At 36.6% G+C, this 17,718-nt stretch overlaps 2 protein-coding genes across 2 annotated transcripts; one reads left to right on the plus strand and one right to left on the minus strand.

Annotated features, from left to right (window-relative positions):
* Positions 1–599: 599 nt before the first annotated feature.
* On the minus strand, positions 600–9,194 carry LOC111324648 (ras-related protein Rab-8A). The gene is made up of 8 exons (XM_022928259.2): positions 9,000–9,194; positions 8,811–8,871; positions 6,614–6,674; positions 6,232–6,309; positions 5,992–6,081; positions 5,376–5,441; positions 3,911–3,961; positions 600–3,768 (listed from the first exon to the last, which is right to left on the minus strand). Exons 1-8 carry the CDS (start codon positions 9,121–9,123, stop codon positions 3,679–3,681), a joined length of 621 nt encoding a protein of 206 aa, XP_022783994.1. The 5' UTR covers positions 9,124–9,194; the 3' UTR covers positions 600–3,678.
* Positions 9,195–9,308: 114 nt separating this feature from the next.
* On the plus strand, positions 9,309–17,037 carry LOC111324647 (ras-related protein Rab-8A). Its single transcript, XM_022928258.2, has 8 exons — positions 9,309–9,506; positions 10,189–10,249; positions 11,048–11,108; positions 11,604–11,681; positions 12,214–12,303; positions 13,103–13,168; positions 13,941–13,988; positions 15,388–17,037. Exons 1-8 carry the CDS (start codon positions 9,380–9,382, stop codon positions 15,478–15,480), a joined length of 624 nt encoding a protein of 207 aa, XP_022783993.1. The 5' UTR covers positions 9,309–9,379; the 3' UTR covers positions 15,481–17,037.
* The last annotated feature ends 681 nt before the right edge of the window (positions 17,038–17,718 follow it).

The raw sequence follows: 17,718 nt of genomic DNA on the forward strand, positions 1-17,718 counted from the left end.
CTCCTGTTGTTTTTTCCAAGGGGTAGGAAAAAAGAGAGAGGGGGCTTGTGAGTCTATTTAAAACCGTTGTTAATGTAGAGTTCAAACCCATTTCATTTGATACAGGAGTATCTTTCAACTCAGTATATTCTTCACTGTTGGTTAGTTATAACGAGGAATCAAAGGACCCTTTCAGAGTTCACAGAGGTTACACCTTATGGTCCAGTAAAATGATAGGCAGATCTGCAATGGAGGGGGTTAGATCTCATTGCAGTGGGAGCTAACTTATGAGAGAAATTTGGAAGTGGGGAGGAAGAAGGGAATGCCAACTGTTGTCTTTCTTTACTAAGGGAACTGATAAGGAGAAGAGTCCGCAGGGATTTAGTTGTTAGATGGATCAGGCATTTTGCAGTTGCAGCCCAACTGCAGAGCTTTGCAACTGATTCCTACTACCCAACAAATAGAAATAGACAGTGAGAGACTACATGTGGCTACTTGGATAGCACAATTTTTGTAGCATTGAAAAGAACTAGAAGTTGTATAATGACCCTATTCCACAAGAGAAACATGATTCAAGAATATATTGTCTAATTGACATTCAACCAATAATAAATGGTAAACAAGATTGGTATTTTGTTTATTGTTCTTTAAACTTTAACTTGGCATTAATGAACTCATACATTTGAAACTAAACAAATTGTTTTTGAGTTCTGGTTAATATTGATGAAACAGGGCAAGTTAGTCGCTTAGATCATATTAAAGAGAAAACTAAGAAACTATTTGGCTAAAAAGCAGATACATCTAAGTGAAGAATAATGCTTACATTCTTCACAAACACACTTTAGTAAGGAAAGTTAAAAAGTATATATCTAGATCCTAAGAATCCCAGTTACACATTACATGATATGCAGTTCCAATTCTAAGGCCTGGAAGAGAGAAATTTGAAATAGCTTAATCATTGCTCTTTGAAATATTCTTGAAATCATTATCCAGAAACAATGAGAGAGATGTTAGATTCAGCTGTGAGGGTCACTGCATACAAGGTGAAAAGTCCTTTCAACTCTTTCTTTTGCATGACCTATTAAATAATGTCCTTTGCAAAGCATGTCTTTCAGTACAATAAAATTCTACTTTAATTATGGAAGGTTTTAGGACACAAAGGCAACCACAAAGAAGCATGTATTTTAATTTCATTTCACTCTATTTTCTAATCCATGCTATCAAACAAAGTGTTACTATACTTCTTCCTAACTTGTCCTCCACTTTCAGCCTTGGTTAAAATAGAGAGAAGTGTCGCCTGTGTAGTAGGTGCTAAGCAATAGTACAAGCAAAATGCCATGAAAGAGCAAATACACGAGACTTAAGCACACAACCTCTTTCTTTTTTGTCCCACTGAATCACCAAACACTCCCTATTTAACTGAGCACCTGCTACCGAAGCTACATGCAGGAACTTCACTTGTCTGCAAGAAGTTATGAACTGTTAAAGAGACTTGTTGGTGCAGTTTCTCTCCTTGTATGCTAACCTCAACAAGCTATTTTGACCAAAATGTGTAAATCAATGGAGTCATTTATACATTTTTCATATAAAGAAAAGGAAATCATATGAAGCAAAAATATGGAATACAAAGTGTTTAGTGTTTAAACTGTTGCTGAAATTAGTATATACCACAAAGGTGAATGGTGCTTTTCACACATGCTGATGGCTACTTTAAAAGTGAATAGAAAGCACTATTCATCTCTGACTAGCTGAGACAAAATCACTTGTCAACTGTTTTATTTCCAATCCATATTTTAGTAAACTAAAAGAAACAAACTAATTTTTTGTATTGTGTGGTATATACTAGAACAAATGTTCACCTGTCGTTATTGAAAAGAGGGGATATTTATCTCGCCAGTTCATGGCCCTGTGATATGCACCAGTATTCACCTCCACTGCAGTGATTGTGAACTATTGCCAACAGTTCATTTACTCTAGTGGCTATATAATCAATGCCAATTCCTCCAATAACTTGTAACCTTAAAATTTACATTGTTTTAAACAAAATAATTAGATAACATTTTTTTATGCACCAAAGGAGAGCATTTGAAATGAAAAATTAGTGGGTAGTTTTATCTGCATGTCCTTCCCTGGTAATATCCCATCCATTAGGGAGAATTTATTTTAAGCAGCTTGAATCTTTGGTTCATTTTTACTATTCTGATACCTTGGGGTACATTATACAAGCTGAACATATCAAGAAAGCCCATGCTGCAGCATTCTAGTATTAATAGGGACCTTAAGCAGTCAAGATGGCAAAAAACGAATTTCTACTTTTAATTAGAATTTCAAAAATGGCTGCATGTGTTGACTGTCTCATACAGTGCCACACCTTAACTTCAAAATAATGTTTAAAAAGAGCATTGACTTCCAAATGGAAATTAAAATAATTTGCTGTCACAGCTTCAGTTCACAGACAGTGCAAATTTTGGTGATTTCACATTGTTGTTTTGCAATGGATGGCTAAGAAATATACTATGTTTTAAAACACATGTGCTGAGCTTTTATTGTTCTGCTAATTAAATCTTTTGTTTTTCCATGTCATCATTGCTGTTGTGGTTTGCTTAAGGTCCCTAATATTTGTAGCACAGGTAGGCAAATAAAGTGTACTTTAAAATCATAACAACAACCTGATATCCCAACTTGTTTTCCATATTTTCAATTTTGAGTGGATTATTTTGACCCTCTCTAACTTCTACTGTATAATTTCATTTTGACTTTGCACTAAATATTAAACCTTTGACTCTCCGAGTGATCAAGGCATAGTTTCTTCTTTCAGCATCCATACAATATATGAAGCACACAAGTGAGGAGAATAAAGAAAAAGATCAATGAGGAGATCAAGTTGATCCAATACCTAATTCTCCAAACTAACATCATATGAATTGAATGGCAGAAAGTAAGGAGAATTTAATAATTGAGATCTTGAGTGTGAAAGAGTTATAGAGGGCCATCAACCCACAGTTATTAAAATAAAAACTCAATCCAGAAAAGATGAAATTTCATCTACATGTGCTCATGTCCATTTGCAAAATGTTCCACAGACAACTGCTGTCACACACAGTCATAAGCAGTTTCTTTGTCTTTAATCCATGCATTTAAATCTGACAGATCAATGGGTTAGTCGGGTATCACTCACTCCTTCTGGCCTCTCTTGTTTCTTATGTTGTAACTCTCTACATAAAATTCCAGACTTCACATTCACAAATCAGAACTACTATTAAGAATAAAAGGATATAAAAATTTTCCAGTTATTTTCCAATGCTTAAGTTAGCTTAAAATAAGGATAGATACCACATAGATACAAGTAGTATTGCCAATAACATAAAAAAATCTTCAGAAAACAGAACAAAAATTGTGCCACATGAGGAAAGATACATCTAAAGAGAGAGTGTCACAAAAATAAAATACATATCTCAGAAGGCAGACATTGATTTTGATATGCACTAGGCAGTTGTGACATTGAGTAAGGGGAAAGACCAAAGCCGGTTAAATACCCAATAAAACTCCCACTATATGAAAATAATGTAATCTCTTCCACACAGTGTCATCACTTTTTTTTTAACCTGATCCATCAATTCAAATACATATTCTGGACACAGGTACTATCGTTTTAACTATGATAGAGCCAAATTCTTGCTTGCAGAATTATAAAACATCCTACAATAACGTGCAGCGGAAGAATCCTTTGGACTGTTTACTTTGTTGTGTGACACTAATTGTTGATGTTGCTTGTGGACTTGTTTGCTCCTACAAACCAAAACATTACAACAATCACAATTGTCATGGAAGAACAAAATATAGTTTCAAATAAATTCAAAACACAAGTAGATATTATGTAAAGGTAATTCCATGACACCAAAGTTCTACTGATTTTATAAAACAAACTTACCAGTTTTTTGTCCATTTTTAGTTTTATATCTCTAGCAAGTGTGAAAAAAGCCTATGGAAACAAAAGCAGTGAGTAACATTGTTAGTAATGTTTGTATTGCACATAATGCTCAGAGAATAACCTAGCATTTACAAATTTGATTACCTAGGGGTTGCAAGATAATTGGGTTTCTTCAAGTGAGTTGATTTTATAAATTAGCCAGTGTTAAGAGTTTTAAAAGATGGTATTTCAAGTGTCACCTAGTGTGGCACTTTTGCAAATTGAGCAACACTCAAAAGCTTGAAAGACTACAAGAAAGAGGACTTAGGGTGGTTTTCAAGAACTATAATTCTAGTTACGAACAGTTATTAGAGAGGGCAGATTTACCCACTCTACAAAATAGGTGCTTGCAGGACCTGTGCATCCTCATGTACAAAGCAAAGCATAAACTGTGTCCTGCATGTGTAAGTAACATCTTTAAAGTACACAATAGTAATTACAATTTGAGGCAAGCTGATTTCTCTATACCCAGGTATGAAACTGTCACTTATGGCAAACACTCATTAGATTTCTAGGGCCCAGGCTATGGACAAAATTACCCAAGAGTATAAGGGAGGTCAAGACCCTCAAGTCGTTCAAAGGTAAGATACGCCAACTCAGTATAAGTGAGCTCTTGGATGATGGCTGCACATGCTGTAGCCTCTGCTCCTCTTGAATTTTATACATTTTTATTACAAATCCCTAACTAGTTAACTATACATTTTCTCTTAGTTTTAATATATAACTATACTACTGTAAACAACTCCTAGTCTTTTTTCTTTTTTAGTGTCCCCAAATTAGTAAGGGATTTTTCCCAAGCTAGACAGCTCTTGACACTTTTAATAAAGTTTTACTACTACTACCACTACTCTAGGTCAAGTGAAATGCAATTTAACAGAGATAACAACAAAGAGCATCAGCGTTCCCTAGAAGTTAGTGGTTTGTTTGCATATGCGCATGCGTTGGAATTCCATGTGCTCTTGGTTTGATTTGTTCTTGCATGTGCTTTGGGCATGTACTTGCAGCGTTCCTGGGCAGTTTTTCCCACCCATTCCCTCCCTCTTTCCATTGTTTATTCAATGTGACAGGTGCCTGCTCCCTTTCTTGTGTAGGGGCTCATGGCTGGGTTGCCAGGATTTGCCAGCCATGAGAGAAAAGTCTCCATCTAGGAGCTGGCTGCCAAAAGTGGAAGCTCCTGGATGTTTCAGACACTCAACCTCCACTTACCAATGCACAAATGTTAAGTACGATGAAGACAATTTTCAGATGAGTAGTTAACTCTTTGAAATCCGATAATTTTGTAAGTCCCTGATTTCATTATGAACTCTTTGACAACACAGATAGAAATTGTGAAGATTCTGGAGTATTAACTTTTCAAGGTCCTCTGTGGTGTGGAGTACCCAATTTTGTTTATAGAATGTACATTGGCACAATTATACTAGCATACCTCTTCTACATTGATACTAGCTTTTGCACTCGTCTCCATGAATTTTATACCATATTCTGTGGCCAACTACACAAAGAGGACAAAAAAATTTCAACAGAGCTTAGAAAAAATGCATTGTAACAAGCAAACTGTGCATATTATTCATCTACATGAGGACAAGGGAAGCGGAAAAACATAAATTAATACAATAGATCAGTCTTGAGTAAATTATGATGTTAACTTTTAGAATTGCCACCTTCAGAAAATAATTGTCACAGATACTTCTGTTGAAAACTTGGCACTGGGTACCGGCAGTGACTTGTGTTTAACTTAACCAGGCTTCCCTTTAAACACTGTACAGACATGGTTACTGTTTACCAGAGAAAACATTTTATTCTATTTCACTCGATTACAAGACCAAACCTTAAGTGAACCACACTCTCTGAGGAATGAAAAAAACCTTAATACGAACAAAATGCTAAACTATAACTAATATAATATGAAAATGGTCGATCGCAAATAGCACAAAAGGATCACGTAGTGCAAAAAATTCTAATGAACGCCATATCCCACTGATTAATGCAATTGTCTCCTGTTCACACGCAATAATTAGCGCAATTGTCTCCTGCTCAGTTACCTGCGTTCCTCTTTCTTTTGTGACTAATCTTCTGTCCTCCATATCACATTTGTTTCCCAGAACCATTTTCTCCACATCAGAAGATGCATGCTGGAAAATAAACCAACAGAGTTAGTTGATACCCATTAAGGGTAACAACAAGAAAGGAACATTCCATAACAGTGAAAACACCTACATGACTTGTACAGTTTCATTTTGGGAAAATGCAAATGTACATCACAATTCAAATGCAGTACTAACCTCTTCGATATTTCTGATCCAGTTCTTGATGTTCTCAAAAGATTTGTCATTGGTAATATCATAAACAAGCATGATTCCCTAAACATTGATAAACAAATGAAGAAGGATCTGTGTTTCATTCAGCAAATAGAGGTTTTGCATGGCAGGAACAATGAAAATATTTTGCATAAGAAAGAAGATTTTTTCCCATAGGAAAAATAATCTATTGTTCCTGCCATGCAACATAGCTGCTGTGCAAAACCTCTATAGGCATTGCCTTTTCATAACAGATAAATACTATACGGTTTGTGGTGGTTGTCTAGGCTGACCACTTCTGAGTAAGAAAACAATCTGAACTAATTGTTGTTGAATAATTCATAAGCAAATTTAGCATTCTTCTTACCATGGCACCACGGTAGTAAGCGGTGGTGATAGTTCGGAACCTCTCCTGTCCAGCAGTGTCCCTGAAAGCCAAGGAAATGTGCAAGAAAAAATCTTCAATAATGCCACTGCCTCAAAGAAAATGATTTGGTCAAGCCTAAAAGCAGATTCTCTTACTGTCTTAGTTCCCATTTCCTTTGTTATCATTTTTCAAAATATAGTCAACATGAATGGTTTGAACTATCAATATGAAATAAGAACCAGACTTTCCGTTTTACCTTTGACCTAGTCAAGCAGATTTCAGGTCACTGTTGTAGTTTTAAAAGCCCAAACTTACCACAAGCCCATTGACAGCTTTTATTCTCGACGGCTTTTCAATCCAAATGCAAAATGGCGACCTGAAAATCTCAGGTACGCGCAGAAAGCAAAATTTCAAGTTTTTGGGTTGAAAAGTAATGCCCCACTTACAACTTTTACTTTTCTCTCTTTCTCCTGCACTTTTCTTCCCCTTTCTTTGCCTGAAGTTTCTCCTCACTTGCTGGAAATTTAGTAGGCTTCATTTTGGTGTAGAGATTTTTTAGGAAACTACTCATTATTTTCAAACCACATGCTCAGAAAGGTAGGTGGGTAATGGAACTAGATTTTCGTGCAGATTTTCAGGTCACAGTTACATGGTTTTTTGGCTATTTCTCCAATCTCCTTTGCTCAATTGCGCTCACTCTGGTATCGTTTGTAAGATATTATCAACCTGTTTAAGTACGTGCTCAAAGTCGTGCTCCAAGTCGTGCTCCGGGGTTAAAAGTGATGACGTCACAGGGTGTAGAAAGGGTGTGGTTCCACATGGGCGCTTACCGGCACACTGGACATCAATAGGTTAATCTCCAGAATATTCTACAGACAATTGCAAAATTTTCAAGTTTCCTAAGTTTCATGTCCATTAGCTTTGCCTTAAACTTGATTAAATAGTGCTGAGCCATACGTATCATGACTGTTATTCCTCAAAAAGTATGGTGTTAAAGAGAATACAAGACTATGCTCTAAGAAAAACTGAATGGAGCCCAGTGCTCTGAAACTGTGAAATCCAGGGTGCCCAGCATATGCTTTTTATGAAAAAACTAAGATTCCTGAGTCGCTCAAGAGCAAAAGTAAAGTGCCAGGGGACACTGGGTGCTGGTAGACCACAGCCCTAGAATATGGAGGAATTTCTTATAAAACAAGCCCTAACTTGATATGCAAAGAGAGTGTCCATCACAGTCTTTAGTGCTGTAAGCAATACATGGCTCCTAATGAGGGTGAACCTTCTTTATGGTAGTGCCAATTGTAATCAGATGTGTTTGGTGACAAAACAAACATTGTATATAGCACTGAGATCTATACACAGTGATGTGTAGTAAAAACCACAGCAGCAGTTAACAGATAAGATTTAGGGACTGACAAAAATTCCTTTAAAGTACTTTGTTTGTGTGAACTTAAACAAATACACACAGAGAAGAACAAAGGATTGTCTTATTATACCCCCTGAAAATTTTATCAAATAGTGAATGTAGAATTGAAGGTTCATTACCATCACATACTTTTTTTTTTTTTCCAGAGGATAAAAATAAAATTGTGACTAATGGAGTGCTGCTACCACAAATGTACAGATCAAAATCATTTGAAGTCTGATCATGATTTACTAAAAGCACTGTGAAAACACATCCCTAGAGCTAAACTTACTTTTGGTTTATTTAAACTTTCTAGCAACATTTACAGATCAAAATAGAAAAACTGAAAAGTCATGTTACTATCTCCAGCCATTTCTTAACTACAAAAACAACTTTTGAACCTCTATGCAATGTGTCAGCGAACGAAATGAATCTGTAACAAACTATATCTGCACATCTCCTTAATCAATAGTTGACGACAAACTTTACTGCAGTACCGAACCCGAACAAATTTGAAGGGACCGTAAAATTTAATAATGGCGTGAAATACTGATTTGAAATAAGTCCAAAATCGGCATTGCGACTTGGCCTCAGTATTCAGAAATGCTGCCAGGTTACTAAACAGCGGTTAACTGCTTCAAGTAATTAAGAATTATGGTGTCGCTTGCACAAATAACAATTCATAAGGAAATGAGCAATGGCTTCGATTCTGCCTAAGAATTTGCGCGAAGTGGAGGATGCAACCTAGTGGCGAGCATGAGATGATTTACTTGCCCTTGCAGAATTATCACTCACCATATTTGAAGCTTTATCTTCTTCCCATCTAATTCTATTGTCCTTATCTTAAAGTCGATGCCTGAAACCACACAAAAGAACTCTTAAATGCATAGTATTCAGGAGGCCCAAAAAAAGAGAATCGAATAAAATTCCAAAGCAATCGCCAAACAGTGTTGGAAGGCTTCGCGAATTTATAAGATCACCGACCTATGGTGGAAATAAACGTTGAATTGAAGGCATCCTCGGAAAATCGGAACAGCACACAAGTCTTTCCAACACCTGAATCCCCAATCAGTAATAACTTGAAGAGAAAATCATACGTCTTAGCCATTCCAGTACTACGATGAAGCAAACTGCTGATCTCTTCTGACTTTCCGACTATTGAACTGGGCAGGCGTGGCAAAAAGACCCCGACTGCGCAGACGTAATAGACACACAGTGGGTAGCCAGGCCATATACATAAGCGTGAGAACATGGCGCGAGTTCTTTCCCAGGCTCTTCGCTCCGTCCTGCTTTCTTCGCACAAGACACTTCCGTTATCCGTTATCGATTTCATGTAAACTGCCTCAAATATTATAAGCAACGTTATGGGCGAGAAAGATTATGAAGCGACTTACAAAATTCTTATCCTGGGAGACAGCGGTGTTGGTAAAACCTGTCTGATCTTTAGATTCATCGAGGATGTATTTTCTGATTCCTACATCTCAACGATCGGTATGTTGTTTCAACAAGTCTCAATGGATTTTCCGCAATCGATCGTACTCTCTCGCAGTCCGTGTCACGTAAACATGAACATGCTCAATTTTTAAGGCTATTATTTTCGCTCTTCAGCTCAAGTATACTCAAAATACGTTGTAAATACTGAACTAAATGTAATATCGGCGTTTTAAGCTCCAAATCAATATGAAAATATATCATTATTTATAGGAATGATATATTGCAGTTTACACTTGAGTTGTCGAGATGGTTATACCGTATATTACCGGCTTTAGGAGTTGAAGCTCCAACTTTGCTTTGCAAAACGATGAGTTTAATAACCAGCTTTTAATGATCCCTGCTAATTTTTACTAGTTAAATGATGTAAAATTATTGGAGGGCATAATTTTGTCAAACTTCTCTGCTAAGTAGTCAAAGTTCGTATTGGACACAAGTATATTCTTGTTTATACTTCTGTTCGATTTTGAATATTATTTTAAGATGTGACAGTCTTTCAAAATATTAGATTCCACTTTCATAGCCACTAGCTTTTTTTTGTGGGGAAATTGAGCTCATTAATCGTCATCATTTACATAACATGTCACAAATGATACAAAATGGTTAATTTGCAAGATTGAATACGTCAATGTAATGGAACTTGTAGATTATATCAGCTAACTTTGATACCTTCTTGTGACAGGTATCGACTGTAGAAGCCGAGTTATGGATTTAGATGGTACTAAAATACGACTTCAAATATGGTAGGTGCAAAAAAACTATGAAATCTCTTAAAGCTGATCTGCTTTATGAAGTACATCTTGTCTACAATGTGCAATATTAATTTTCTCTCAAAGAGGTAGCTAAGGGATTTACATTCAAATATTTTAATTTTATTTTTATGTAAGCAAATTTTATAAATGCCCAAACTGTTCGTAAAAACAGGGATTCATGATATTTACGCTTTCAGTTCTTTAGTTCTTTGCTGGTAAATTTCCTAAACCAACAAGCACAAAAAGAGACGGATGATAAATTCCAAAACCATGAAAAAATAATGGCGTAAGATACAAAGTACATACTTCCAAATCTATGCTTTCTGTCAAAGCAAATAAGCCAATCTTTACAAATGTTAATTATTAAAGATTGGGCAATAATCAATTGTCTTTTTATTTATCTTTTATCCTAATGAGGCCTTAATAATTAATATTACATGCAATGCTACATTCACTGACCTTAATCCATACAGAAGCAGCCTTTACTTATTTTGATTTTTAGTGGAAGGACTGAGGCAGGAAATTTATACTGAAACTATTCTGCATGCATTAAATTTTTTGGTAACTGTCAGCAGAAAATTGTTTTTGATGTGCTGTACATCATGCATAATTATGCTGTGTTAATTCATCATTAACCTAATCTGTTTCAAATAATTTTGCCAAAGGATGCTCTCAGCATGTTTTTTTTTTTTTTAATGCTATTGTTGATTTTATCTGGTGCTTTGCCTCACATTTTTTTTTTTTCTGTCTTATTTTGTTTTTTTTTCTTTTTCCTTTTTTGCTTTGAAGGGACACAGCTGGCCAAGAGCGATTCAGAACACTAACCAGTGCATATTACAGGGGAGCAATGGTATTAATTAGAATTAATATTAATGCTTATAATCCATGAAATAAATTTTCTTGCTTGTAATTGGGCTGAGCATGTAATTTGACAAAATATGAGCCAATTGAACACTAGGAAAAATTTAGTTATATTTCTCAATTAATATTCCTCATTTTCCCCAAATTCCATTTAAGCAGGGAAAAAAGACATGAAGGAAAGGTGAAATAAAAATTTGGTTGAGCAACTTTCATGTTGTAACTAAACATTTCCTAGGGTTGTCATTATAAAGTAAGTGTATGTTACAGATGAGTAAAAATTATCTGGTCTACATTAAGATTCTAGATTTGAATGAAAGATAATGGATACCATTTAAAAATTCATCTGTGGAAATCTGGTTAGTGACTGAAAGATAATCTGCTCTCTGATTTTATTTGAGGCAGTTAAATTGGAATAAGTAAATGAATATAAATCCTTTCCTGTGGTAAAACGAAATTCAATATGATGTAACCTTTTCAATTTCAGGGAATTATTTTAGTTTATGATATAACTACGGAGGACTCATTCAAACACATATCACAGTGGTTACAGAACATTCAAGATGTAAGTAAAATTTGTCTGCATCATCAGTTAGTGCTTTTTTGGTCAGTGTTTTTTTTAGTCAAAACACTTAGAAATAAATTTAATTTCATTGCATTGCTGGTGGCCTCTCTATACAGGGTGCTCCTCCAGATCATCAAAGTTCTTCGTCCGCATGCTGTCACTGTCTGTCAATGAATAATCCTTACTCTTTATAAGATCTTCTTACACAGCCTTAACAAATACCCCACAGTTATGTTATAAAGCTCTCATTTAAAGCCAGTTAGTCTTTCTGTGTATAAGTCAAACATACAAGCACTTTAGCAATGGTTAAAAAATTGATAAATCCTAGTTACAATAAAAATAATGGAACAACTCTCTATTTTTTTTAATGTCTTAGAAGATCTACTTTATTCATACAAAACTCTTATTCATCCCTATTTCCATTCAATCATATGGTGAATTTATAATGTTAAACAATAACAAAAAGTTTTGCATGACGATGAGTACTTGCTGCCGAAAAGTGATCCCAATTTTTTTGTATATTTTTGTTAAGAATGCTTCACCAGATGTCTGTAAAGTTCTAGTTGGTAACAAACTGGATGCTGAAGATGAAAGAGTCATAGAAACCAGCAGGGGAAAATCAGTAAGACACAAGTTCATCTTTTTCAGGGCAACCCAAGACCATTGAATGGGCCCTTAGAAAATCAGCCCCTCGATGAAATATGTCTTAATCTCCTAAAATTCTTCAATTAATCACCTGTAAACTACCGATGTTCACCAGCCTATATGTTTTCACAGTCAGTTTAAGAATTTGGTATTGATGCACATAGAAGTTTCATGAACATGTCTATGGAGCCTTGAAAATCGTTAACGTTATTCGTTGTCTTCGCCAACGTTACTTTATGTTTGCCGTGATCGTTATCACTGTCGTTGTCCGTGCTTTGACGTCGCTGTGATTGTCTTTACTGTCGTTGTCCGTGCTTTCGCTGCCATGATCGTTATCTCAACCGTTACTATCAGTATCGTTTCTATAAACGTCCGGGTGAAAGAAGTCCAGAAAAAGACTGTTTTTTGTAGCTAGCTGCGGAGTCAGACTTTTCGCCTACCTGAGAGAAAGTTATCATCAGAGTCAAGGGTGGAGCTTGGTGTCAGTCGAATGTGTCAACAATTTTCGTTCGAGAAACTGGTAACTAGTCTTCCCGTGGTCTTCATTGCTGCGATGCCAGCAAATTTTTTATCTTGATGATTCTCGAAATAATTAATAAAGTTATCATCAAATAACAAGATGTCACAATTTTAGATTGAACTAAAAAAAGAAAGGAAGTTACTGCATAAGATCTAGACGGCCACTGGCTATACAACGATCAGTGATTTAATCTATGGAATTTGAGGTTTATACATTTTCTTAGTCGAATTAAAGACTTAAAAATAATTCATTTCAGGAAACCGAAGGCTATTATCTAGAATTTTTCGAAACCAGTGCACGGACAGGGCAAGGTGTTACAGAGGTAAGGAAGAATCGAAAATTTACTCATTTTACTTTTTTATAGCGTTTCGTTTTCCTCCTTCTATGCCCTCGCTTTTAAGTTGCACAGTAGGCATCGTCTAGGTTCTTGTTTTTGAAGAAACCGTACGGTTTCGACGAAAGATGTGGGAAAAAAACTTTATATTAATCCAGTTCCGGATATGAAGGTGATCTTACAACACTGAGTTAAAACGATGCACAAAAGCTAACCCGCAAGACGTTAGTCTAGGATCTTCCTATGGGTAGTCTTCCTTATGGGTGATCTGTGGATCACAGTCCTGTTTTCTCCACTTGAATCATATTGCAACTTTTTGCTGATAATCATTAAGTCTTTTTAAGGCGTGATCCACTCGCCAACACTGGAAATTCACTCGGAAGGACAACTAAAACGAAACTTTATTTCAAAGGATACACGAAAAGGCTCAAATGCAATTGCGCATGGAGGTTATGTGTTTCTCTCGTTGTTTTAGTTTTACAGTAGCCTATTCCAGGAGTTCATAAAATTAAAAAAAATAAAATAAAAATAAAAAACGCAAAGAAATAGTTAACGGCGTGGAAGCAGCAGCAGAGCGAAAACGAGGGAGGTTTTGGGTCGAGTCGCGTAGACAGAGTTTTTTATGCTACCCGACCCAAAATTTCCCGTTGCTTTACTCCTCCGCTATCTTCGCGCTGTTTACTATAGCTCTTCGTTTTACTGAGTGCCTGGAACAGACTAGCTTTGAAGCTCAACGACGTGACGGTTGTTTTCATTTTAGGCTTTTATGGCCGTTGCAAGACAGATTAAAGAATCCAGAGAAAGACGGGTTAGTTATAAGAGAGATTTAGCACCGCGTTCAGGTGAAACGTTAACGGCAAGAGTGACCACGTGACCTCGTTGTTCCCGCCATTTTTTTTTCCCGTTTGCCAGTTGCTCTTTGCCGTGTCTGCGTGAAAGTAACCTATTTCGCGTTTTCCGTGAACGCGAGATTTTCTTCACTTTTTCCCTCACAAAGTAGAAGTTAATTGCCGGAAAGAGAGCGCTCTCAAATCACCATGACTTAGCTAAAGCAGCAGAGTTCACGCTATTTTACGTGAAACGTAAAAGGGCTTGCTGACGTTTGCCGTTTCGCGTAAACGCAGTGCTAAATCTCTCTATTACCTTTATAATTTACGTATGGTTTAAGACTGCGCACTCGCTAAGGGTCAGTGCGCTGGTCTCCGAAGCAAGAGACCGGGCTTTCGAGACTTGATCGGGTTATGTGCTGTGTTAAGTTCAGCAAGACACCCAACCCCGGCAGTGTCTCGCTATTCCCGGGGGTTTGAATAGGTATAGGCGAACTGCCAGGTAAGCCTGTAGCCATTTCTCAAAATGGGTGAATGTACTTTTTTGTACGACAGTATGGTGAAATGACTTATTATCCAACTACACTCCGTAGAGTACAAATAACGCCCAAGCTAAGACGAGTACAAATATCACGCGGTATTTGTGCTCCAGAGGAGCGGTTAGACAGGTTTTCTCGCGTCGCGAAATGTGTAGGTCAGTTAGAAAAAATCTCAGTATGTATGAACTGAAAACATCATACCATGGGAATTACTTGAACCATTTTTATTCATTCGATGCGATGCATAAAATAAACTCACTCATGCGCTGCGCTCACTCGTACGTTTTTTGACAAATTTATTTGATTTTTGAGCTGTTTGTCCCTGAAAATGAAATTCGATTAAAATTGGACTTGGTTTTTTTCAAATATTTCAAAGAAATTTGTACCGTGATCAGAGCTAAAAAAATGATTTCAATTTATCAAGAAATAATTGGACATTTTTCTTTCTTTTTTCTTCTCATTTTCTTTCTTTCCTTCCTTCTTTTTTCTTCTCATTTTCTTTCTTTCCTTCCTTCTTTTTTTTTTTTTTTTTTTTTTCTTTTTTTCTGGTACCAAGTTGCATAGCCTGTCAGTAGGCTCTCGTTACTAACGCTGCAACCAGAAACATTTCGTAGCCCTGAGAAAGTTTGAGTCTTACGATGAAAAACAAGCTGGCGAGAGTTCTATAAGGGGTCTGCACTAATAATGAGAACAAGCTGTCTCCCAAATTGTCTCAAATCTTTCCTCGGTCGGAAAAATGCGCGTCCTGCAGCGCTAAAAGGGGCCTGTGTTATTATTGGTCCATCAAATCAGGGGCGTTTTGAGCTTTCTTAAGTTGCCTTTGTCACTTCTTGCTTTCTAGAATGCCATGTCCACCACCCAAGATGGATTTAACCCCGGGATTGGATCAGAAGAACCTGAAAATTCTCAGCCCGGTGCTTGCTGCAGTTCATGAATGGAAATTTTTATTATAAAGATTATTTTAATGGACGCTGAGATGTGTACCCTATAGACCTGAATATGGCGGTTGAACTAGCTGAACTACGATTATCTTTTCTGGTGTGGAGCTCTGTATTACAACTAATAATGGGTCTTATTTACAGAATGAAGATTTTATATGAGAATTTTAGAATTAAACACAATTTTTTTCATTGATTATCATAAAACCGAAACCAAAGGAATTCTAGACATTCAACAGAACAAAGGATTTATGGAGAACCAAGAAAATTGAAGGTAGATGTAAGTAAACCGTCTCAACGTCAGGATAATGCGAGTAACAAAGTCACGTAGTGGACCCATCACAGTTTTTGAAAATCTCACCCTTGAAAATCTAAATTGATTGTTATTACCGGTGTGTTAAAGGGACAGTGTAGCAAAGCTTGATGGAACACAACTCTCACTGAGTTGCTGAAATACATAATGGGAAACAAAATTGAACATTTTTTTGCACTGATGATACCCGAAAATTGAAGTCAATCTTCTTTTTCTTGAAGATTCGATTTCACTGATTCATCTGTTTATATGGTCCGTTAGCTTACAGTTTCGACATATCTGTCAATAGTATGAAATCAAATGATCGCGGTCTTCATTATCTTGATTATGAATTACACAAGCTAAAAAAGTTGTCAATAATACAGAATGTAAAGTTTAAGTCTAGCCAACACAAGGTTTGTAAATTTTGTAGCGTATTGAATTATCGTAGACGTAGCCTATTCCAGGCGTTCAAAGCGATAGTAGTGCCATGGTAATGGCTGAGTGAAAAAACGAGTGAGGTTTGGTTCCGACCCAAATCCGCTTCCTTGCGGGGCTCTGACACAGATTGCTTCTACCTCGCATTTTTTGCAACGAAAACTAGTTACCGTTTTACTGATGGATGGGCTGCACAAGCTTATTTCTCGTGCAACTTGTCTACTGACGAAACCGTGACAATAACTTGCCCATGAAGATGATCAGTACATTGACGCTTGATGGAGTAGTTATCAAATCACTGTTGAAAAAACCAAAAACCAAGTAATCATAACAGCCAATCATAACAAAGGTTAACGTCACCATTAGCCAATGAGGACTTTGAGTAAAACAGCAAACTACCAAAAGCGGGAAACGCATGCGACCAAGTAACGATTGGTTTTTGGCCTGCATCTGATTGGTTTAGAGCATGGCGAGAGTCTTCTAAACCAATTACAGGCCGATGTAAAGCAAAACCAAAATAACCCCGGATTTCTTTCGACACCCAATTGAAAAACACCTTAATGATACAATCAAGCATATTAAGACACTCGTTAATTTCAAACTCACTGCAGCAAATATTTTTAATCCAAGTTGGTGTATTTTGTTAAAAACTATTACTTTCGAAAGCTTGTCTTTCCACAGATGAATTTTCAGTGAAGACGTAAATGACATAATCGTATACATCTTTTATAACCATATTTTGTAAAGCAAGGTTCTGTAATTTGTAGAGCTGTGTTCTTATAAATCTATGCATCTAAGAACTAAACACCCTCATCTACCTGTATCCGGTCTGTTTTCATGTAACTGTATGCTTCCCCGTGCGTAGATTTTAAATCTAGGCATGTTTTAGCCAGGCTTTGACAATCTAGCCAATGTTTCTCGCGGCATCTCTTGAAGCTATAACCAGTAGAAACTGAGCACTTGGTCGTACATATCCAAAGACAAATTTCCGACTGTATCTTCGCTCCGGAGAAATCTGTTTGCTGCTCAAAGGACAAAACGGTAACGAACAGGTGAACGTGAAAAGAACTTCATGTGTGGTGGTAGCTTTATCGATGTTATCTGTTAGGGCTTTTTCAACTATAAGTTGGGTATTCTTCTGAAGAACAGCACAGCGCTTTTGATTTTACTACTAAATTTGTTCCTTGATGCGAGTTCTCCGAGACAAGATTTGCAAAAAGGGTCAACATTTGCCCCAAACCAGAGTTATTTCAGTCGTAACTTAAATTTCGCGCTCTTCAACAGAAGCACGAAATTTTTCGATTTTGTATGTTTTGGATATCAAGGTCGTCAATAGTGTATGGCGGCACACCACGGCTGCTTTCTATTCACTAATCCCCACCAATCACTGGAAACATTTTCGGTACAGATTATTGCCAACGGCCTCTCAAATGGAAGCCTCCGACAACAAATAATCAACGCGTATAATCCGAGCGATGCGTTCGGGCCGACTATCAACCGATCA

Source organism: Stylophora pistillata, chromosome 1 (assembly GCF_964205215.1).
Source record: "Stylophora pistillata chromosome 1, jaStyPist1.2, whole genome shotgun sequence".
In the NCBI taxonomy this organism is placed as follows: Eukaryota; Metazoa; Cnidaria; class Anthozoa; order Scleractinia; family Pocilloporidae; genus Stylophora; species Stylophora pistillata.

Coding starts and splice junctions, on each gene's coding strand:
- LOC111324648 (XM_022928259.2), bottom strand. CDS start 9,123: ATGGCTAAGACGTATGATTTTCTCTTCAAGTTATTACTGATTGGGGAT. Junction 8,872..8,999: donor AACGTTTATTTCCACCATAG/GTCGGTGATCTT, acceptor GTGTGGTTTCAG/GCATCGACTTTAAGATAAGG. Junction 3,962..5,375: donor CTAGTATCAATGTAGAAGAG/GTATGCTAGTAT, acceptor TTGTTTCCATAG/GCTTTTTTCACACTTGCTAG.
- LOC111324647 (XM_022928258.2), top strand. CDS start 9,380: ATGGGCGAGAAAGATTATGAAGCGACTTACAAAATTCTTATCCTGGGA. Junction 9,507..10,188: donor TTCCTACATCTCAACGATCG/GTATGTTGTTTC, acceptor TTCTTGTGACAG/GTATCGACTGTAGAAGCCGA. Junction 13,989..15,387: donor AAGAATCCAGAGAAAGACGG/GTTAGTTATAAG, acceptor CTTGCTTTCTAG/AATGCCATGTCCACCACCCA.